Source organism: Cervus canadensis, chromosome 27, assembly GCF_019320065.1.
Source record: "Cervus canadensis isolate Bull #8, Minnesota chromosome 27, ASM1932006v1, whole genome shotgun sequence".
In the NCBI taxonomy this organism is placed as follows: Eukaryota; Metazoa; Chordata; class Mammalia; order Artiodactyla; family Cervidae; genus Cervus; species Cervus canadensis.
The window spans coordinates 17,575,562-17,599,763 of NC_057412.1; the positions used below are offsets into that span (position 1 = coordinate 17,575,562).

The window sequence follows — 24,202 nt, forward strand, 5'->3', positions numbered from 1 at the left end:
AGTCAAAGCTATGGTTTTTCCAGTAGTCACGTGTGGAAGTGAGAGTTGGACCATAAGGAAAGCTGAGAGTCAAAGAATTGATGCTTTTGAACTGTGGTGTGGAGAAGACTCTTGAGAGTCCCTTGGACTGCAAGGAGATCAGTCAATTCTAAAGGAAATCAACCCTGAATATTCATTGCAAGGACGGATGCTGAAGCTGAAGCTCCAATACTTTGGCCACCTGATGCAAAGAACTGAGTCACTGATGTTGGGAAAGATTGACGACAGGAGGTGAAGGGGACAACAGAGGATCAGTTGATTGGACGGCATCACCCACTCGATGGATGTGAGTTTAAGCAAGCTCTGGGACTTTGTGATGGACAGGAAGCCTGGCACACTGCAGTCCACGGGGTCGCAAAGAGTCGGACACGACTGAGTGACTGAACTGACTGACTGACTATGGAAAATAGTATGGAAGTTCTTCAAAAACTAAAAATAGAATTGCCATATGATCCAACAATTCCATTCCTGGGTATACAGTCAAACAAAATGAAAACACAAATTTGAAAAGATAAGTGTACTCTAATGTTCATAACAGCACTATTACAATAGCCAAGACATGGAGGCAACCCAAGTGCCCATCCACAGATGATTGATTAAGATGTGGAGAAGGAAATGGCCACCTGCTCCAGTATTCTTGTCTGGGAAATCCCATGGACAGAGGAGCCTGGTGGGCTACAGTCTATGGGGTCGCAAAGAGTGGGACATGACTAAACCACCACCATATATATCTATATCCATATATATAAAATTTTATATATTTATATATATAAAATCTCACATATGTATACAATGGAATACTGCTCATTCATCAAAAAGAATGAAATTCTGCCATTTGCAGCAATGTGGATGGACCTGGAGAATATTATACTTGGTGAATTAAGTCAGAGAAAGATAAATACTGTATGATGTCACTTGCACATGGAATCAAAAACTAATACAAGTGAATATATATGCAAAACATAAAAACTCTCACAAATACAGAACTTGTGGTTATCAGCAGAGAGAGAGGGGGAAAAGAGGGGTATGGTATTGAGAGGTACCAACTATTATGTATAAAATAAGCTTACAAGTATTTATCATCCAGCACATGGATATACAGCCATTGTTTTATAATTTTGAATGGAGTATAATCTATTAAAAAATATTGAATCACAGTGCTGTACGCCTGAAATCAATATTGTAAATCTACTAACTATACTTCTAATTTTTTTGGAAAAGGAACCAATCCTACCATCACCTTGCTCTCAGACCTTTAGCCTCCAGAACTGTGAGACAGTCACTTTCTGTTTTTTAAGTCACCCAATTTGTGGTACTTTGTTATGGCAGCCCCAGCAAACTAATACAACTATACACAGAATTAATTATAAATGACTAGTCTGTTTGGGAGACTAATCATTTTAAGAGACTTGAAAACAACTGACATAATGTCAATTTAAAAAAAATTTTCATTAAAAATTAAATCTTCTAAGATATGGTGCTTTATTTACCTAAGTAGGTTTCCCTAAATTCTGAAATATTTTGATATTCAAATTAGGCCATGATATCTAAGCATTTAAGTTTTTTGGTCTCACTGAAGGTGGATTCAAATATTTCTGAAAGTTCATGAATCTCAAGAAAAAACATTCTACCACAAGTGATGCAGCATGGACACCAGTCATCTGCACAGAGTTTTCCAAACAATGCAGAAGTTCCCAAGTTTGGGTGATTTTCGAAAATAACCTGGGAGAGACACAGACCCACTGACCTTACCTGAACCTACTCAGAATCTCTGAGGAGGGTTTTAGAAGTGTATTTCTCCAATGCTTCTCCACTGCTCGAGGTCTGTATAACAACTAGGTTGTTTCTGTGTTGGCTCTTTTTGAGTCAGTTCACCTAGTCTTTATTTGCACATTTATCTTTTTAAGCCCTATGCAGAATCTTCCATCACCACATGAACTCACTCACCCTTTTCCTCTTGATATTGCCTTCTTGGAAGAAATCAGGCCAACTGTCTTACAAAACATGCCCATGCCCATAATAACGTCCCTTCCAAAAATTTATTCAGCATTTACTAAGCAATATGCAAATTAGAGTTAGGAACTGGGGATAAAGGTCAGTCAAACTCATCAAGAAGATACACTGAGCATGCTGAACAATTAGAATGCAAAAGGTTCTGTGCCATAAAGACCCACCCTGGCAATGTCCAGGGTCTTGCACCCCTAGTTTAGCAGGAGTTGAGGGGCAGGGGTGTGAATAGGAAAAACGATTCCAAGGAGACAGAGTGTGGACTGACACGGGCAGGCAACTATGCACTGGGCAGACCAACAAGGCTGGGTTCCTTTCTGGTTGAGGAAATGGTACGTTCACAAAGTTATGAGACCTTGCCCCTTATTTCTGGAGTATGGCTATCACAGAGATGCACCTAGGAGTGTGCAAAAAATAAACCACAGAGAAATGGCACGGTCATCAGAGACCTTCTATATCTGGTTAAGATTATCTGGTTTCAATTTCAATACGATCAGATTTACACTTTAAAGACAACCAATCCGCTAGGACCACAGACAACAAATGACTTAGGGAAAGAAAAAGTCAAGATGATGACGGCTTTTTAGCACTTTCTTGGCAGCTAACATCAGATGTCACCTCTGTAATTTCCTCTGTCTTCTCACCTCCTCGTTCTCCGTTAGAGTTAGAATTTCCAAGCTCAGCACTTAAAACAAGAAGCATACTGATCGAGAACCTAGTCCTTGGATAACTGGACTAAAATTTATTTCTCAGTGCTTCATTAACTCTGGAAATTCTACTTTCTCTGCAGTTATCTTAGGATGACTTTTTTCCCCCTGTAAATAGTTTAAAAATTTAGAAAAATCATTTAAGTAGGAAAACAACAAATACCATATGATTTATACATCAGAAATACCAGCAAGAAAAATAGCTGAATTTCTAGCACTGGCTTTTTTTTTTGGCTGCCTTTGCCACATTTAGAAATTACATTTGTTTATGCCTTAGAGCTGAACCATTTTTATTTAACAACAAATTATTTCATGCTCAAATTTGAGACAAAAATTGTGTCTCTATTTCAACAGTTTTGCCATTTGGCACTTAATTATCCAGAAGTATGATCTGGCCTTCAGAAATGCATGATTAAAATATGATCTAAATGAAAAGCATTAAATTATATTTAGTAGTTTCACTAAGCCTATATTATTGTAATCTTGATGCTTTGAAAATCTGTGCCTCACTACAGCATCCCAGCAAACAGGGACAAATGCAAAGAATTTTCATCATTATATCAATTTTATTTCTTTAAAATCTTCCAACATCCCCTGTGATGCAGGTATTTTTATCCCCGTTTTAAACACCAGGCAACTGAAGTGAAGTAAAGCATCTAGTAATAAATGGTACTCAGATATGTCTGACTCCAAAGTCTATGCTCTCTTTTAATGTGAGTAGAAAGCTTCACGTTAGTATAAACCACTGATTCTCAACCAGGGGTGGTATTGTCCCGTCCCAGTGACTGTTTGGCAACACTGGGGACATTTCTGGTTGTCACCTCTTGGCGGGGAGGGCAGGAGCTATGGGCACTTTGCAGGTAAAGGTTAGCAATGCCGCTAAATATCAGCAATGCACACAGTCCCCCACAACCAAGAATCATCCATTCCCAAACGTTAAAAGAGCCAAGGCTGAGAAACTATAGTAAAAACAAAATATTTCTCAAAATATCTTCTTACAAAAGTATTACTACCCCCCCCCGCCGCTTTTTTTTCTGAAATCACTGTTTAGAGTCAATGAAAATAGCTTTAAAGCATAACTAGATATATGTGTATTTAATACATATACGCATGAACATTTTTTCTTTTTGGCCATACCATGGAGCATGGGGAATTTCAGTTCCCCAACCAGGGACTGAACCCGAAACCCCTGCATGGAGGCATGGAGTCTTACCACTGGGCCAGCAGGCAAGTCACTGTACACACATTTTTAATGTATCTGAAAACTCTTTAGACTGTAATTGTAACACGATCCTCCATGGACCTTTGGAGGCTTCACCACAGAAACATTGTTACACTGTCCTATAGATGCACAGGACTGGAAAAATTTTCATTGATGTGTGACTGTTCTGATCTTTACTTTGTTTAATAAAAGATGCAAGGGGGTGTGGGGGAAGAAATGCTGGCTCAGGAAAGCAGGGAGAACAGTATATTGAAACATTATAAAGTAGACTTTTTTTTTTAAATAAGAGGCACAATGAAGCCACACCATGAGGCAAAAAACTGCTTTCTTGATTTTATTTTCAAAGTACACAAGGTCACAAAACTAGAGCAAGTTTTTGGCTTTTTTGAAACCAAACTTTGTTCTTACAAATTTCAAAATCTGCACCATTGGATATTTAAGCCAGAAACTTGAAATACAAAAAAATCATTTTTGAAACTGACACTTGCAGTTCTCTACTTGCATATGTGAAGTGTCAAAATATTTCTTCTCAGTAGTACAAGTGTATTTGTCACAAAAATTCACAGTTAGGAATGAGAATAAGACAATCAGTGAATTGCGGCTCTCTCAACACTTGTGTCATAAAATAAGTTAGTAGAAAACAGAGTTCTTTGGAGCTTTTAGTGTTTGAGGTCTAAATGAAACTCAACTGACATTTACCACGCTCTGAAATTACAAACTAGGGTATTTTGCAAAACTAGATTTTAATTAACAGTGAGAAGCCAAAACAACAAACATGTGTTGGTGTTACCTTTCATAAGACAAACAGAACCACAATTCACCAATTTATATATTGTTCTTTCCTATTTCTATTAGGTAGAATTTGTGCTCAGTTATGAACCATTTTAGTGTCAAATGAGTAAAAAAGGTCTAACTACAGAACACGTCACCTTTATTGCAAGAATATCCAAAGGCATTTGAAATATTAAAACTTGCCCAGAACAATTTATACTACTAAACACAGAAATATTATAAAGATATATATATATATACACATATATATAATATATGTCACAAGCCACTAAAAAGTTAAAATTGTGCCAACATTTTCTAGAAACTACTCCTTACATGACACATCAAAGCATTAACCACAAAAAATATGAATTTTTTTTTCTTTGCACACTGGAATAAGGCCATCTGAAAGCCCTAAACACTATGGAGATGAAAAAGATTAGAAAAAAAACTTTAAACGTTTATATAACTTCAAATTTACATGCTGCACGCACAGAGAAAGACAGAATAGTTAAGAAGCCATACATTACAGGACTGGATATCCAACTTCATGCAATGAATTCTTTTCATGTTTAATCAAACTGTCTTATCTGCCCCTGTTACCTGCTACAAATATCCAGAACTCAATCCTAAAAACATCTTTTTAATAAGAACCAGGTCTTCATACCAATAATATAATTGTTGTTTCTTGAATTAACATCCCTGTAAGACACACTCAGTCTGTGTTTCCATTGCAATGACTCCATGACAGTCCAAATTTAAAGGTTATCTGCCTGGAATAACTGGTCAGTTTAATCAATATTTTTTTTGTTTTTGATTTCCCAACAGGGAAATATTAGTAAGGTTGCCATATGAAAACAAACACCTATAATCTACATATTCAAAACACAGAATGATAACCTCTATATTTCTTTTAAAGGTACCCCAAATAACTCAAAAAGACGGTGTCAATTCTCTTAGGTACAAAGTGGAATGGAACAGCTTTGCTTTGACGGTTCAGCACTGTCCTTGACTGACATTTCAAAATGCTTGAATAATAATCTTTTGTTGACTTGCTTGATGATTACCAACAGTAATTCTAGAACAAATATTTGATCTCTAGTTCAGTGGAAACTATCAGTCAGAATTATTTAGGAAGTTGTCAGCACTATCTGACTTTTGGATTCACTGAAATTTACGAGTAGCTGGAGATTTAAACTGAACACTGAGTTCTGTCCTCCAAACTCAACCACATCTAACAGGTCTCTTGAGGTCATGGCCTTTTTTCCTCTGACCTTGTTTCTCAGGCTGTAGGTGCTAATGGACCTGAATTGGAAGGAAGCATTCTGGAAGAGACTCTACAGCCAAATCCTAGATTAACTGCGAAGTCTAAGGGAAGAGAAACAATGGGGAGCTTCCCAGATGGCACTAGGGGTTAAGAATCCGCCTGCCAACGCAGGAGAGACGCAAGAGATGTGGATTCGATCCCTGGGTAGGGAAGATCCCCTGGAGTAGGAAATGGCAGCCACTTCGGTATTCTTGCCTGCAAAGCACTTTCAGAAGAGATTCTACAGCCAAATCCCAGACTAACTATGAAGTCTAAGGTAAGGAAAGCCTTACCTATGTCCACTTTTTGTAGGGATTTCTACGTATATTGATAGCATACTCTTCATTACAAAACTGGGACGAGGAAGGACCAAAATTCTTATTAGTGATGTCTGTGCTCAGTTATTTACTTCTATAATACCTTATACATTTTATTCATATAAAACAGATCCGAGCTCTGATATTCAAAAATAGTTATTATTATAAAATCAGAAACACAGTCAAAGAGTGTAGGGGATGTTGACATTTTAAAAACTTTACATGAGCAACACAATCAGTTACCTTGTATGCAAAAAGAACAGGAAGAGGCAGACTGAAGGTATGAGGATAGATAGGTATCACAGTGATGCACTTTCAGGGACAGTACCTTCACCTCTAAGCACCTTTCAGGTGATAGCTAGCTCATAGGCACCAGAAATTCGTAATAAAACTAAATTACCCAAAAGGCACAGATGAAAATGTTAACGTAAGTATAAAAGCAACATTATGTAACGTTAAAAACCTATGTTAAAAATGCTTCCAAATATGTAAAACTATACATGAATCCATTACACATTCAGCTTTAATTTGCCATTAAAAAATGTATACAATACTCTGCCTAATCATAAATACATGCCAACATTAATGTGTAATGTAGCATTTACCACCACAGCACCCAAAGAGATGAACAGAAACCAACTCCCTACTAAAATCTAGGGAAAAGGTTTTAGAGCTAGTGAAATAATTTATTGCAGACCTTATTACTTTAAAGAAACTGTTGGCTCATTCTACTAAATCCACACTCCCTCACAATCTTAAGGGAAATACAATAAATTCACTTTCATCTACTAAAACAGTATTTAACACATTTGGCAGTAGGAGTATTTTTCTAATTCCTTTTCCTTTCATTTCTCTCTTTTTTTTTTAAAGATTAAGTCACTTCCACAAAACTAAGACAAAACTTTTCCAAGCTCAACTTGATTTTCTGAAACTACACAAGACATGTTGGCCATACAATAGCAACTGTACATCCTCCCAAGTCTGAAATACAGAATTGACAGAGGACACTTACTAATTTAAAATGTAGTTCATCATTCTAAGTCTATGAAGAAAATATCCTCCAGGAACTGCATTCAAGAGGGTAAATTTCAGATTACCTTTCTAGAACATATAATATGCAACACCATCACAAACACAAAAAACCAAACCAGGAAAACAAAAAATTCTTCAATTTAGAACCAATAATTTAGAGAATGACAATCTGTAATTGCCAAACAACAAATGAGTTATAATTTTTTTTCTTATTAGGCAAATGTCACCTAAAGCGCAGGACCAGCATTTACTTGGGAACTGCAAAATACTATACATCTTCGATAGCAGGTCACTGTTCTGCAGACCACCACAGGCCTCGGGCCACTGGAACATTAATCAACAAAATCCATCCTCACTATTGCACCACTAGTGTCATCAACAGCAAATTTTCTAAATGAATTAGATAAATGCTCCTTTAATTTAGCATACCAAAGAGTCTACTATGTCCCTGCCAGCAATCTATGTCCCTGCCACTCACGGCAATCTATCCGTTAAATACTTAAGAAGTCATTTAATATCCAAGGCTTATGAATTACACGGAACTAGGTGATTTCTAGAACACTCTAGTGTTTTCTAGTTATTAGAGACATTTCAAACACAAAGCTTTCAAAGAAGTGAAAACAAGAACAAACGAAAATGCATGTAAGTATTTTTGCCATGAATCTTTCTTTACCGATTTTGAGGGGGTTAGGGGAACACTACTGGGTCACATAAATTAAGTGGAAAAAAAGCAATCTAAAAACAATGGCAGAAATTTCAGATGATTCAAGTATCAACTTGGTGTGCACGAAAGTTCACCAATTTCCTTCTTCACCTCTGATTTCATATTCAAAGTGCCACATCTGACTTAAGTATTGATATTCAAAAACCTATAAAGTCAAGCTCTTAAAGGAAATATTATTTAGATAGTGAATCTGTCCTCAGAACTTCAATGCCTTTACTATTTCAGTATAACCAAACAAAACTTTTTGATGTATTATTCTTACAGTTTTGGGTTAGCTGTTTTTTTTTTCTCATGTATTTTGAGGCTGGTAGCAAAATGTATGGGTGGTCATATTTCCAGAGGAGAGCATGGGTGAAGAGCACAGAGGCCCTACACTATGGACCCGTCCTTGCTCTGCGCTGGAATCATCACAGGCACCGCCCCCATCCTACTCAGATTAGGGGCAGCTACCTTAGCGGGCGGGAGCGTCGGACTCTGAGGAGCGCGTTCCAAGTCTTCGCTTGGCACTTGGTTGTACTGAGTCTTGGAATATCCTTCCATGTTGGACGGGGACATGGATCCCAGGGATGAGTGATTGCTGCCGATGTAGCTTCTGGCAGTGGACGTACGGCTCTTGGGAGGAGGCACGTCTTCTCTAGAAAGCGAAGATCCCAAAGAACGTTTCTAAAAAAATCTTACACTATGTGAGCTGTGAATCGGGGGCAGGGATAAGGGAAGAGCCACTATTTAAGCACCAAGTGTGTAAAAGTGTGAGTGACACATGGAAAACACGATCAGGAAGGCATGATGTCATCGAGTGTGTGTTTGGCCCGAGATTATCAATACAGAGTTTCTATCTTCACACACAATGAAATGTGGTTTTTACAAAAAGGCATGACTCTGTAATGTTGTCTCACAAAGAACAAACTTCAAATATTTTCATATTCTAGTATCACTGATCTAGATAATCTGGTTATAGTCATGTAATACTTCATAGTCAATAAACCGACAGATATTTCAACCAAAAAAAAAGAACAAGATAAAATATCCTTTTTATTATGAAAGCTACTCATCTAAGACTTTAGCTGAAAACTTGGCAGATTTAAGTTTGCAAAACCTGAGAAGCAGGCATAAGAATTTTCATAATAAGCACTGACATAGAATATATATCTGAGTTACTTCTGGTACACTTCGAAAAGAAAAGTGCCAGACCCCACCCCAGACTCAGCAAATGTCAATTTTCTGGGTGTCACTTTGGTCATATGTTGTCATTTTTACAACTTCTATAACTCAATGTTGTAATTCACTTCTGGTTAAGATCTACTGGTTTAGAGTATTTTTAAAAAATTAAATCACATTACCAACAGATCTGTTAACTAGCTACGTCACTAGATACAATCAGACCTTTAAAGATGTTAACCAACCTTAACATCTTCATTTCTCAAAAACTTCATGCCTCTACTTTATTGGGAGAAGGCAAACAGTCCTGAGATAAGCATTCGGCAGTGGTTCTTAAAGTAGGGCCCAAAGTAGCGGAGAGGTTAGTTGGCTCCACACACTTGAAATAAGTATATATGCTTTCAAATGTGTTAAGGGGAAAAGCTACAGCTTTTCATCCAGTTCTCATGCAGCCAAATGCTTCAGATGGTTAAGAGAACTAACGCTTTAATGATGTAATAAATTCAGTATATCAGTCACCTCCTGTGTCACTTAATTACCTGATATCATGGTGAACCTCCTTTTCGTATTTTTCTTCTCTGCGCTTTTTATGACAGCAAAAGACAATAAGAGCGATAAGCACGAGCGCAAGCAAAGTTCCTATAACAGCTCCTGCAATTGTCCCGGCTCTATTTGAAGCTAGAATAAGATGTTAACAAGAAAATAATTAATAGTAAAAACAACACAAAACAAAAATACTTTTTACCTAGTCATATTGAAGGTAATGATACATAGTAACAGATCGATTTCACTGCCAATATTAACTTTAAGAGACAAATTAGCTAGCTTTTCCTCGTCGGGGAAAATCTACTAAACGAACTTTCTTCTGAACTGTATAATCTATTTCAAGTATAAAAACAATAAAATCACTCTGAAAGATTTTGCTATTCACAGCTATCTAGGTTGGCATAAGAATGGTCTACATAATCGGTCCTTAGTCGAATGCATGCTAAATCACTTCAGTCGTGTCCACCTCTTTGCGATCCTGCCTGCCAGGCTCCTCTGTCCATGGGATTCTCAGGCAAGAATACTGGAGCAGGTTGCCATGCCCTCCTCCAGGGGATCTTCCCGACCCACGGATCGAACCTGCATCTCTTACATCTCCTGCACTGGCAGATGGATTTTTTACCACTAGAGCCTCTAGAGCCAGCAGGGAAGCCTCACTTACGTGGGCTCAATATGGTACAAGAATTAACCTGACAACTCTTGCCTCCATGATGGTGCTACAATAATGAAGGTTTTATTAATAAAATGTAGTGCTTCTTTCCCTTCCATGTCTTAGAAACATGAGTAACCAAGCCAGAGTGCTTTGCTCAAAGGCAGCATCCCACTGCCCATCACACACACTTGCTGATGGAACCAAAGGCGACTGCATAAACATCACGAAACCACCTCATCAGAGCACAGAGAAGATGCTTACGAGGGACGACGTCCAGGCGCAGCAGGCACTGGTCAGAGCCCACTCTGTTTCTGACCGTACAGCTGTATGTCCCGGAGTATTCGGCACTGGCGTTTTTCACAGATATAACAGGGGACGTCATTTCTATGGGAAGAAAGAGGGGGTGAGGGAGCAAAACCCATTTTTAGAATAACAGACTGCTGAGTTTCTAGTAAAGGCAAACCCTACTTGGTTGACAATCCAGGTAAAAGCGAGACAAACTGAAGCGAGACGCAGAACAAACGCAGCAAGACACGTGCATGTCTCCCGAAGGCACACCACTGCGCCTCCGGTTCATTCATGTCAGAGCCAAAGTAATCATGAACCCTTCGGTCAGGCACAAAGGCTCTGCTGAAACAGAGCCACGCGGATTATAAAAAATACTCCGTGGCATGAAAGCTCTTAGGTGCAGCAGCAAGATCTACAAAATGCATCTCATCCCCCAGACAGAAGAGACAGAAATGCAGAAGGGGTCCCACTGCTCCGCCTCTGAGTCTGAAAAAAGACACAGAGGTGGAGAGAGATCCTACGGAGGACAGGGGGTGGAGGGGGATTAATCAGTTTGAATAGATTGAATATAACACATAGACGAGCGATCAGATTTAACACATTTGAATCATTGTGGATAGTGTCACACAGCTACCTTGCTTTGTTTTTACAAACATGCCATGTGTAAATAACCATATCTTCAACCTGAATCCAGCCAAAACACTCAAGATCCATCTCTCCTTGTAGCTTAGCCACTAATTTATGCTAATGAGGTTTCCATCAATATTACCGGTAAGTAAAAATATACACCAAAGAAATCAATGATAATATCCTAAACAGTTATAAAATGTCTCTTCATTTATACTACGTGACACCAAGTTGTCATTATAAAACACTAATTCCCTTAGAATCCTGATTGCCCTGTCTAGGAAAGGGAAGAATTGGGGATTAAAACATCTATACATCTGTGCACAAATCCTACTAGGCTGAAGTTCAAATCAATGGCACAGAATCAAGCTGTATAATGAGCAGTACCTGGTAACCAGGAGGTGGGCAGTTTCTGTGAGTCGGACAGCTTCTGCCATTCATATCGTAGAGGGAGAGAACCTTCTTTGGGCTCACATTTGAGTTTAAAGTCATTTCCAATTTCTTCTGATCCATCAACGTAACATCTTGTACCTGAAGGCTTAACTAAGAAAAGACATTAAGTTATAAGTTTATACAGGAAAACAGAATGTATATTTCTAATGATGATTTAAACAAACATAGCATGTCGCAAACCGCTAAATCAAGAGCAGCGGTCCTGGGTTTGGAGTGGACAAGACTGAAAGATTAAAACAGGTTGCCAAGGCCAGTTTCCTTAGCTGCATCCGGCACAGAACATGCGAGAATGAGCTCAGGCAAGCAGCCACTGCGTAAGAGGCCAGGCAGCAGCTCAGACGCGGGTCTGTGCCCCTCCATCCACGGGGCACATCTGAAAGAAGCAAGAATGCTGCAGCCTGGCCTACTTCAGGCCCAAGGAGCTTCCCCTCCAGTCCTAAACCTGTTCTTCTACTTGGACCTCGACAGGAAGCATAGTTTTCCGGGAGTATGCAGTCCTCTTGGAGTGTGTGTGCACTGTGACATCCTTCTGTTAGCCCACAACAGGGGGTGTATGATAAGGTATGCTGATAGAAGGGACAACTCACATAAGAGCAGCAAGGGCCGATTACATTCCAGTTACAGCAATCCAAGCCCGCCCAGAGAGCAGTGTTATAAAAAGGCAGTTCTGAGATTATGCTCCAGGTCTCTCTGGGGTACTGTTTAGAGCAGCTGCTAATAGCTCCATTACATGCAACCCGCCTCAATGCTAGTTAACACCCCGGCAGCTCATACCCTCTTGCTGAACTGCATCACCGCTATAGGTTGCTTCTGCTTCTCTGAGAGTCACATAAATGAAACACACAGTATGTACATTTGCTTCTTTTATTCATCATAAGGCTTCTGTTACTGTTTTTCAGTTGCTCAGTCATGTCCAACTCTTTGTGACCCCATGGACTGCAGCACGCCAGGTTCCTCTTTTGTTCACCATCTCTGGAGTTTGCTCAACTTCATGTCCATTGAGTCGGTGATGCTATCTAACCATCTTAGACTGTGTCGCCCCCTTCTCCTCCTGCCCTCAATCTTTCCCAGCATCAGAGTCTTTTCCAGTGAGTCAGCTCTTTGCATCAGGTGGCTAAAATATTAGAGCTTCGGCATCAGTCCTTTCAATGGAGTTAGAGTTGACTTCCGTTAGGATTGACCGGTTTGATTTCCTTGCTGTCCATGGGACTCTCAAAGAGTCTTCTCCAGCACCACAGTTTGAAAGCATCAGTTTGGTGCTCAGCCTTCCTGATGGTCCAACCCTTACATCCATACGTGACTACTGGAAAAACCACAGCTTTGACTAGATGGACCTTTGTCGGCAAAATAATGTCTTTGCTTTTTAATATGCTGTCTAGGTTTGTCATAACTTTCCTTCCAAGGAGCAACTGTCTGAATTTCCTGGCTGCAGTCACCATCCACAGTGATTCTGGAACCCAAGAAAATAAAATCTGCCACTGCTTCCACTTTTTCCCTTTCTATTTGACGTGAAGTGATGGGACCGGATGCCATGATCTTAGTTTTCTGGCATGTTGAGTTTTAAACTAGCTTTTTCACTCTCCTCTTTCACCCTCATCAAGAGGCTCTTTAATTCCTCTTCATTTTGAGATTGATCCAATTGATCCATGTTGTTGTATATATATCAGTTGTCCTTTCCTATTGTTGAGTTGGATCCCATTGACTGTAACATACATTTGCTTGTTCATTCAGATACTGATGAACACTGATTCTGTCTGGGGGTTACTACCAAAGTCCAGTTAGACCAGGAGCGGGTGTGAGGTCAGCGGGAATCAGATGGACCGGGGGGGAGGCACCGTGAGAAACGGTGGCATGTCACTGGAAAGGCAGCGTGAGAGTCTGAAGGTCCGGAGAAGAGTCTTCAAGAGCAGAGACCAGTTCTGAGTCTGACGCCGTTTCTGCGGCAGGATTAGGAGAAGCGAAGATTAAACTGGAGATGAGGACAATCCAGCAACCTGAGTCCCCGCAGTGCAGGAGGAGCAGTGCGTGTGTCTCCGGGGGCAACAGTGAGCAGACAGCTGCAGGCTGGAGTTTACCATCGCTCCACCCCCTTGGGAGAGCAACCTTCCCAGAGACCCTCGACCTGACTACCTGCAGCCACCCTCCCAGTCTGATCAACAGCAGGACTGCTTTTTCCTTTGTTGAGTCTTTCAAGTCCTGGTTAGGCTTTTATTTTTTCACTACTAAGAATAAATGTGAATGGGTTTTACAGTTTTGCACTGTTATAAACAACGCTGCTTGTTAAGTGCTGTTATATGTTTTCCTCTTTCACATCAGGTTAGTGAATGTTTAACTCTATAAGAAAATGTCAAACTGTTTTCCAAATCTGGCTGACAGGATCTGTCATACCCAGTGGGGCCTCTTTAACTAAGGGTATTCATCATGGTCTCACTTCACACATTTCTTGATGATTCTAAATTTTAATTGGATTTCTCCCCTTTGTCTGTTACAACTTACACTTTTTAATAAGGATCAACAGATGCATTTAACTGCATTGTTGATTTTCCTAAGCAAATCTGTTTCTTTTTCACATCTATCAGTTGCCCTGGACACTACATCATTTGGACTTCTGAATCAGTTTTGCACAAGTATTTCATCCTTTGAGTCTTCAATGAAATGAGTCTTGTTCTTCATTTTTTCAGACTACCAATAAATCCTTTATTACACAGACTAGCAGTAAGTGAGATATTGAAGCAATGCTTTGGACATCAAGCCATCTATTGGTAATACAGCATTCTAACCCTAAACTTTTTTTCTACTGAAAATGTCCTTCTCCCAAACATATCCAATAATGGGCAGTTATTTACAGCAGCTGCTCAGGAAGTCAGGGTTCCACTGAGTTTGAGATTTCAAGATACTCCATAAACAACAGAGCAAGATTTTACCAACACTAGGTCTGAGTGAGTGTCGCTTAGGCGTGCAGGTGTGCCAAGCTGCTTCAGTCACGTCCAACTCTGTGAACCCCATGGACTGTTGCCCACCAGGCCCCTCTGTCCATGGGATTCTCCAGGCGCAAATACTGGAATGAGTTGCCATATCCTCCTTCAGGGCATCTTCCCAACCCAAGGACTGAACTCGAGTCTCTTATGTCTCCTGCATTGGCGGGCAGGCTTTTTACCACTAGTGACACCTGGGAAACCCTGCCTAGGGGTGGCTACCTGCTTTCCAAAGGGAGGAGAAAGGGCAAGTCTTTTACATGGCAACCCCAACCACTAACCATATTATAATTTTACCCATCCCAATATAGGGAAGATTAACTCTTAATCCATGGCACCTTGCTGGACTGAAAGACAAAACCAGAAGGGGAACAAAGATCAAGTTTTATCATCTAACATTTCTTCAGTCTGGGGCTCCAGGATACCCAGTCATTGTCCTCAGAACATCGGTCACCATGTTCAGTGACAAAACCAATAAATAATCCTTCTCAGCTAAAGATCTATGACTTTCAACTTGCACTTGGTTGGGATCCCACCAATTTACTAATACTGTGTTCCATCTGTGTGTTATATCATCATCCCTCCAAGCTAGGGGCCCACTACCTCAGACTACAGAAAATACTCTAAATCTCTGTTTGAGACAGGATATACTTTTATCATCATGTCATCCACCCAGGAATAGTATTTTTGCTTCATTCAAAATACCTTGACTTCTGGTGAAATCCATGCATAGATGCTAAAAATCAATAGGCAAAAAGTTTGAGGTGAAAGGATATTTGCAAAGTCTCAAAGTGGCTCTTCCACCGGGATTTTTTTTACGTTTTCAAACTTTTATTTTATATACAAAGAGCTGGTATTGGGGATTTGGGAGGGGGGGTGGTATTTTTCAGTCCCAGAGGGAAAATTAGTAATTTTATAATGGAGAAATCTATCAGATAAAATTTAAACCAAGTGATCATGGTTAACAATAAGGCAGAACAACATGTGCCCCTTGACATTAACTTGAGCAGACTAAAGGGGACATCAGTTCAGCATGGACCTTTGACTTGACCCGGGTACAAAAGGGCATTAATGGGAAGCTGTGAAATTCAAATTAAGCCCATAGTTAACAGTATAGCTTCAATACTAACTTATTGGTTTTAGTAGTCGTATTATGATTTTGCAAAATGTTACCATTAGGAAAAATTAGGTAATGGGTACACTTTCATGAACTTTCTGCTAGTTTTGCAACTTGTCTGTAAAACCAAAATTATTTCAGAATAAAAACTAAAAAAAAAACAAATAAATCCCAGTGTTGACTGAATCCCTGCACATGCCCCTCTCATGGTGCGGGTGCAATCTGAGTACACCATATACACCAAAATAGCCAAGTCTATTTACACCAAAAGGGTCCCAGTAACAGGTTTTTCTGGAGTTCCCAGGGAAGGTGCTAGCAGTGAGCAGCCCCCATACTAACCCTTGTCATCATCACCCCTGTCTAGCTCCTTTATTGAGTAGCATCCACATGTACAGTTGGCGCATCTGAAAGAGTAGGGTGGGCCCTAGCAACAGAGCATGGAACAGTAACACACCACCCCTCATACCCAGACAGCTAACAGCCATCCCCCTTTGTGTCTGTACACACCCAGAGCTCTGAACAAGCTTTCTTTTTTTTTTAATTGTTTTTTGGCTGTGCCATGCTGATCTTTGTTCCCCAACCAGGGATCGAAGCCACGACCCTTGCATTGGGAGCTTGGGGTCTTAATCACTGGACCACCAGGGAAGGCCCCGAACAAGTTTTCATTACTATGGGGACGCCATGGTGGCATCTACAGATTTTGGACAAGCAAATCAAAGTATCAGGCCGAGCCTCTGAGAGTGAAGCTCAGAGGCTGCACAGTCTGGTCTCTATAAAGCACTTTGTTTAACCTTTCCTCCGGACTGCCTAAGCAGTATTTTCAGGAAAAAAGCAAACAAACTAAGTTTCTATCCAGCTCTCACTTTTAAGAGAACTTCTAGTGTCTTCTGCCACAGTGGTCCTGGCTCATCTGAAAACATGGAGGAGAGATGGAGAAATTCTCCTCTGGCTCTGAGACAGTCTCAGCAGGTCAGAGGTCATCCCCGCTTCCCCCTTTAGCCACCACTGGCCCCTCTCTCCCCTCACCCCTCGTTCAGTCTCTACCTCCCGCCCTGGTTTGACACCAGGGCTTGCCTGGCCACGGTGATCCCACACAGAGCGAACAAACGCAGTTAGTGTCAGTGCTTCCCAGCCATCCAGGCCGAGGAGGAAGATGTCAGAGGTGTGGGGTTTAATGTAAAAGGCCATCCCTCCTGCCCAACAGTCAAGGCTGCCCCCTTGGGTGTGCCTGGCCAGAGTCTGCGACAGTCCCTACGAGATCTCTCTTTCTCTCTCTCTCTCACACACACACACACACACACACAGATACACAGAGTATCTGTCCACACCTCTTTCGGGAACATGTGCCAATCACATCCCTCCCAGTGTACCTGCCCCCATCAAACAGGGACTCCACAGTAATTCTGACAAATATGTATAATCTGCTTGGTACCTCAGGAACCAGTTAAAATTCCACATATTTCCTAACTCAACACTTCCTGGAAAGCAGTGACTGTGGCCCCCCAGGCTCCTCTGTCCATGGGATTCTCCAAGCGAGAACACTGGAGTGGGTAGCCATTCCCTCCTCCAGGGGATCTTCCCAACCCAGGGATCCAACCCATGTCTCCTGCACTGTAGACAGATTCTTTACCATCTGAAATCACCAGGGAAGCCCCAAAGAAGATACACTCAGGTTACAATTTCAGGTAAGAGTTCAGACAAGTTATTAAACTTTTACCAGCTCCCACATTTATAAAAAAGAAAGGCAACTCCATGTTTGCTGAATGTAGACACAAAAGGCTAGAATTTCCAATGTTACCATATTGCCTTTCCCAGTTCCTCTTCAGGTTCACTTGCTTTCATACCATAGACATATTCTGAATGAGTTCCACTCAGCATGGAGTGCCTCTTACCAGAATGCCCTCGATGATGTTTCCAGAAGACTGCCTTATCAACCACAACCCTGGGAGTTGTTGCTGGGATGCACAATAATTAGTCTCTACTGGCTTTTTTGGGTTCCAAAATCACTGCAGATGGTGATTGCAGCCATGAAATTAAAAGACACTTACTTACTCCTTGGAAGGAAAGTTATGACCAACCTAGACAGCATATTAAAACGCAGAGACATTACTTTGCCAACAAAGGTCCGTCTAGTCAAGGCTATGGTTTTATCAGTGGTCATGTATAGATGTGAGAGTTGGACTATAAAGAAAGCTAGGCACCGGAGAATTGATGCTTTTGAACTGTGGTGTTGGAGAAGACTCTTGAGAGTCCCTTGGACTGCAAGGAGATCCAACCAGTCCATCCTAAAGGAGATCAGTCCTGGGTGTTCATTGGAAGGACTGATGCTGAAGCTGAAACTCCAATACTTTGGCCACCTGATGTGAAGAGTTGACTCATTGGAAAAGACCCTGATGCTGGGAAAGATTGAGGGCAGGAGGAGAAGGGGATGACAGAGGATGAGATGGCTGGATGGCATCACCGACTCGATGGACATGGGTTTCGGTGAACTCTGGGAGTTGGTGATAGACAGGGAGGCCTGGCGTGCTGCAGTTCATGGGGTCGCAAAGAGTCGGACATGACTGAGCGACTGAACTGACCTGCTCCACGTGAGTCTGGAATCCAACACACTTAACCCCTGCTCAGTTCTCTAAATTAAAAGGAACAAAAGGTAGAAGCTGATGTGAGGGAGACTTGTGTAGATGAGTTCTTTCCAGGGATATGGAAGACAATTCCAGCAATCAGCATTTCTGATGTAAAGTGGGTCCCCAAGTGTCCCTGAAACCTGACACCTTAGGTCACATGGGAATTTACTGTCATATAATAGTGCCAGACTGTTGAGATTTTCTACATGGCAGCTCATTGTACTTTTGGGCAAAGCTACCACAGCAAGGTTTTAGAAGTATATTTCTGAGCAATACCTTTCAGAGTTTCTCAGTTTGCAGGGCTTAAGGGTGCTTGTGCATGACCACAGAATCTGGAGAAGGATAATAAACTTTTCAGTCTATGATCTTCACAAAGCAGTTTATACTTATTCTCCTTCTTAACTGTCCTGGAGAGCTACGTCCTAGTGGGCATCTGTCTAACCTCCTTACTTTTAAGGATGAAAAAAATCGTGATGTTCAGGGAGGTTAAAGGACTGTCCGAGGTCTAATGGCCTTACCCCAATTCAATATTCCAGCTACCATATTCCATCTCCTCTACTCTAAATACTCCAACTATTCATCATAGAAATCTCACTTATTCCTTGGGACATGTGGTTTGATAAAGCTTAAAGCACACATCACAATTTTAAGGTGAATGAGACTGCATAGAGATTTAATGATAATTATTTTTATGTTTCAAAAATGTCGGCTGAGGCCCAGGAAATGAAGGGGTTTTATTTAATTCCCAGGGCAAACCTGAGACCAAGGCACAAAGTCTGGATCCCCTCTCCTGCCTTAGGGTTCATCTCCCGTATCACAGGACTCCTTCGTTCACTTTCAAATGCTTTCATGAACTTCACGAAGAAGCTGTTCACTTATTTTTTCTATGAAAAAAAAAATGCCAGCTCTATGTTTTATGCTATTTGAGGACAGTATGTCAAACATTTAAACTTACTACTCTAGAATTCTAAGTTTTATCTCACATAAATGCTGCTCCTATAGTACTGTGATCCCTTACCCTGTTAATAATTAACACTGATACAAATAACTTACCAAGAACTGTCAGCTGAATCTTCTTATTTCCAACACCAGGAGCTTTTTTAACTTTGCACTGATATGTGCCAATATCTGACAACTGTAAGTTTGTCACATTTATTGAAGCATCACCAGATTTGAGATCGTTGCTTGTAAAATGTACTCGTCCTTTCAGATCTTGATAGTAGTCATCATAAATTTTGTCTCCGGAATATAAAATAATCTGAAAGAAAGCCAAAATAAGACAAAGAGAAAACAAGCAAGCAAGCGAACTCCCTGTCTTGTTAAAGGAGTTCTGGATACAGCACAGTACTGTAGGATCCAAAAGAAAAGAACACAGTATCCTGAGGAATCTACAATTATTCACACCACAGGTTAAGAAAACGGAAGAAGGATGTGAGGGCGGTCTGTTTGCAACATCTGTCAGCCCACTGATCGCCGGGGCTGATTCAGCTGATCTGGCTGCTAGATTAGCCCCTTCCTCCCTCACAACTCCAGGAGCGCCCCTCCCAAAGCGGCACACTCGCTGGAAGATGAAGACCTTCCCCAACAGAGGAGGACCGGTCTTCAGTCAAGGGTATAATGGGTAGCTGTGCTCTCCTACTAGAATCTCCAAATGAGCTCTCAAGAAAACAGAAAGAGGCCACTATGACCCTTAAGTATGGTCACACGCGGTCATTACAGACGGGAAAGCAAGACCCGACATGATTAAATACAGCCCTCTACGCGAGCCGTTTGGGGAGACCCACAAGAGCGTGGGTTTGTGAATTCTTATACACTCTGCTTCTCAGCTGCCTCAGAGAAAGAAGTACACCAATCAACTGTATAAAATCGGGTTATCAACCACCACCACTACACCCCAAGAAGGGATTAACCTCATGCGAAGAGTTGACTCATTGGAAAAGACCCTGATGCTGGGAGGGATTGGGGGCAGGAGAAGAAGGGGATGACAAAGGATGAGATGGCTGGATGGCCTCACCGACTCGATGGACATGAGTCTGAGTAGACTCCAGGAGTTCGTGATGGACAGGGAGGCCTGGTGTGCTATGATTCATGGGGTCACAAAGAGTTGGATACAAGTGAGTGAGTGAGTTGAACTGAAAATTAAATACATTATACATTTTATTCACTCATGAAGTCCTTCATTCTGGTCATCTGAGACCCAAGGGTCAAAAAGCAATAGTACCAAACTTAAATAGTAATCAGAAAACTGTAGCATATGTCCTACAGACCTTTTATCTCCTATGTTCAGTAAGATCAGAATCAGCAGTATGTGTAGGAATTTCTCCAGAGCACAGACTTGGGTTTTCTTTCATCACCTCCTAATGAGGACCATGTTGATCCCGCTCCTAATTCACTAAAGATCTTTTGCTTATATATTAAGAGTCAGCACTGAGGAAGCACTCAATATCAGCTTGCTAAGTAAATAAAAGCAGTTGAAGGGTCCACAGCTGACTTGCTCTGTAAACACAAGCCATCACTTTATCTACTCCATCTCTGCCTACATCCACCTGTCAATAGCAGTACTGAGAACTCCTTAAGTGTATCTTCCTCTGTATTAACCTATGGACTCTCTTGTTGTGAAAAGCCAGGAAGCTCAACCCATAATATTTTGAATCCCTCATTCTGACACACACACACACACACACACACACACGCCTTTCTAGGAGTCCCTAGTTGTCAATCCCTAAGTCATGTCCAACTCTTTGTGAACCCATGAACCATAGCCCGCCAGCATCCTCTGTCCGTGGGATTTCTCAGTCAAGAATATTGGAGTGGATTGCCATTTCCTTCTCCAGGGGGATCTTCCTGATCCAGGGATCGAAGTGGAGTCTCCTGCATTGGCAGGCGGATTCTCTACCACTGAGCCACCTGGAAGCCCAGCCTTTCAAGGAGGGCCTGACAAATCTGTCTTCGCTGTCATTTTTGTAAACGAACTTGGTCATGTTCTCATGAAAACAATTTTATAAACAGCAGCTAAGAAATGGGGAAGTAACATGTACCAGGCAATTTTGATTCCTCTTTACAGCCCAATGGGGATGGAGGCACGATCCACATTTAACCTTTTAACCCTGCAGAAGGCAGTGGCTGTCACAGGCCAACTCTCTCGGTCATAAAGCTGCGATGGAAACCAGATCCATCCGGTCTGGCATCGCAGGCTGCCTGCATGAACATTTCTGTATGGCTTATAGACTCAGAGAACACTAAAGCATACAGTACTTTCAGAAAATTCTTATCACAACCCTGAGAAGCAGGTGTACCTGTTCTTAGTTCACATATGAGAAAACAGAGGCTTGTGAAATATGGGAGGCAGTACATGATACTGCAAAAGATAATATAGATGGGGTCGGGGCGGGGGGTGGGAGGGAGTAGTCGGAGAGATCTGGGCTCAAAAGCCCCGCTGTGTCTGTTGCCAGCTACGTGACCCTGGGCATGCTCCTTAAATTTCTGGGCCTCCTTCTCCTCCTCCTCGCATGTATAATGATCTTCATTCTGGAGTGTTGTTTTACGACTTAAGTAAGTATATATAATTAAAGCATATAAAACCCTGTCCAGCCCAGCACACGGTAAGTGCCCAAGTACATCATAACTGCTGATTAAAGAGATCACACAGGGAATGAGGAGGGAAATTTCTCCAGCCCAGGCCCCCATCACACTGCCTGCTAGCTTAAAAATATTATAAGAAGGATTTAGCAAGCGTTCTAATACAGCTGTAATTCTATGCACGCGTCCTCCTCTGCATCAATCTCTCCCTAACCCTTCTTTCTTGTGGCCTTATTTACTGTGCTTTAGGTCAGAAGCTAGGTGTCTTAACCCAGAAATGGACACTTCAGCCCAGCACCCATGATCACATCTGTCTCCCAGGTCCTGTGGACAGTGAGGCTGGGCCTCCACTTAGCTCAGAAGTCCCTGGATTCTCCTTCCCTGGGTGGAAACCCAAGGCTGCAGGACACACTGGCCTTTTTGGTCTCAAGAGGCACCTTGTCACAGGGCTTCATCCCTGGGCCTTAAGCCAGGATCTGGGCTCTCCATTCTCATATCTTAACCATGGAACCAGAGTCCTGGGTTCTAAAGGAGGTGGGTACTTCACTGGCAAAGGAATGAGGGGCGTGCAGGGGCTCAGGCCTGAGGTCAGGGAGTTGGCACGGTCATGGAAAGAGGGGAGGGATGAAGAGCAAGATGGGAGCGGGGCAGGGTATCTGGGCTGAGTAGACAGGAGTCGGGCTCAATTTCTTTTCCTTCGGGGAGAGAAGGAAGTTCTCATATCAGAATCAGGGTAGAGATCTATCCTTGGAGGGAGTGGCCCCAGCCATTTACAACTCGGGAAAGCACCTTAATTTTTTCCTTCACAAAAACATCATGGGCACACTACTTGTATTTGCCAAAAACAGTTAATTACCTAACTGCAGTGATTCCGCCACTAACTGCCTGGATAACCCCTTTTTTGTAATATGGACCACAAGTAAAAATTTCCCTTCTAAATATATATATAGTACAATATTACTCCAAATATTTGAACTTCTTTTTCTCTCCCTGGTTTAATAGTATTTGTTAACATTGACTTATTTTTAAGTATGTTAGGCAAAGCTAATATGAAGCATTCTAAATGAAGTGAAATATTACAGTACCGTTAAAAGTGTGATACATTTATTTGTAGACGGGGCTGAAATCACACCCCACAGGGTTAATGGAAACTGGTGACTAACAGAAAGTCTTGAGCTTGTCTTACAGAATAGCACATAAGAGAACAGCTTATAAAAACCCTTCCACTTTTATCTTGCCTTCACTGACCAAGCTTGCTTTAATTATTTAGTTCCTTAATCACCTTTATAAAAATGCCTCTGATTATGGGTCACAGAGTAATGGGGTTTTCTACATTAGGTCCCTGTTAAGGTGTAACTAGAAAAAATTCTGTAACAAGACAGTCATCCCTAGGTAACGATGGGGTGGGGGGGTGTGGTTCTAGGACCTCCTGCCTTTCCCCCTTCCCTCCCTCAGATGCTGAAATTCACAGATACTCAGCTCCCTCAAATAAGAGGGTGTACATATGTTGTTTAGTCGCTAAAGTCGTATTCAACTCTTCTGCGACCCCAAGGACTGTTGCCCACCAGGCTCCTCTGAAGATGGGATTTCCCAGGCAAGAATACTGGAGCAGGTGTTGCCATTTCTCGAGGGGATCTTCCTGATCCAGGGATCGAACCTGTGTCTCCTGCATTAGCAGGCGGATTCTTTACCACTGAGCCACCAGGGAAGTCTGACGTACGTATGAGATGGTAAAGTATATGCTTCCTCCCACATCTTTGTCTAGATGACGTATGATAGTGTCCCCAACATGTCATGCACATTCCTGCGGGCTATCATGCCTGCTCCTTACTCATCTCCCATGCCCCCGGCCACACACACTTCCAAGGCCAGATTTTCAGAACATTTTCAAGCTCCTCTTCTTCCTTGAAGCCTTCTCTAAGTCTGGTGACCTTTCTTTCCTCTGAAATCTGAGGTCACTTATCCATTATCCCATATACTTTATCCAGATTACCTTTATCTAGAATACCTAATACAATGTAAATGCTATGTAAATTGTTGCTGGCATGTGGGAAGTTC

At 41.5% G+C, this 24,202-nt stretch overlaps 1 protein-coding gene across 3 annotated transcripts in view; it reads right to left on the bottom strand.

The window, feature by feature from the left end:
- The window catches only part of CXADR (CXADR Ig-like cell adhesion molecule), a 66,647-nt gene that overhangs the window by 16,572 nt on the left and 25,873 nt on the right, over positions 1–24,202 (bottom strand). For 2 of the 3 annotated variants that reach the window (XM_043448763.1, XM_043448764.1), the window contains exons 3-7: positions 19,619–19,823; positions 11,784–11,939; positions 10,743–10,865; positions 9,823–9,961; positions 8,576–8,759 (exon numbers count right to left, since the gene is read on the bottom strand). In XM_043448763.1, the coding sequence (XP_043304698.1) occupies positions 8,576–8,759; positions 9,823–9,961; positions 10,743–10,865; positions 11,784–11,939; positions 19,619–19,823 (807 nt within the window). Of the gene's footprint in view, positions 1–4,296; positions 8,760–9,822; positions 9,962–10,742; positions 10,866–11,783; positions 11,940–19,618; positions 19,824–24,202 lie in introns of those variants that run through there. The other variant, XM_043448762.1, reaches the window with a different exon arrangement.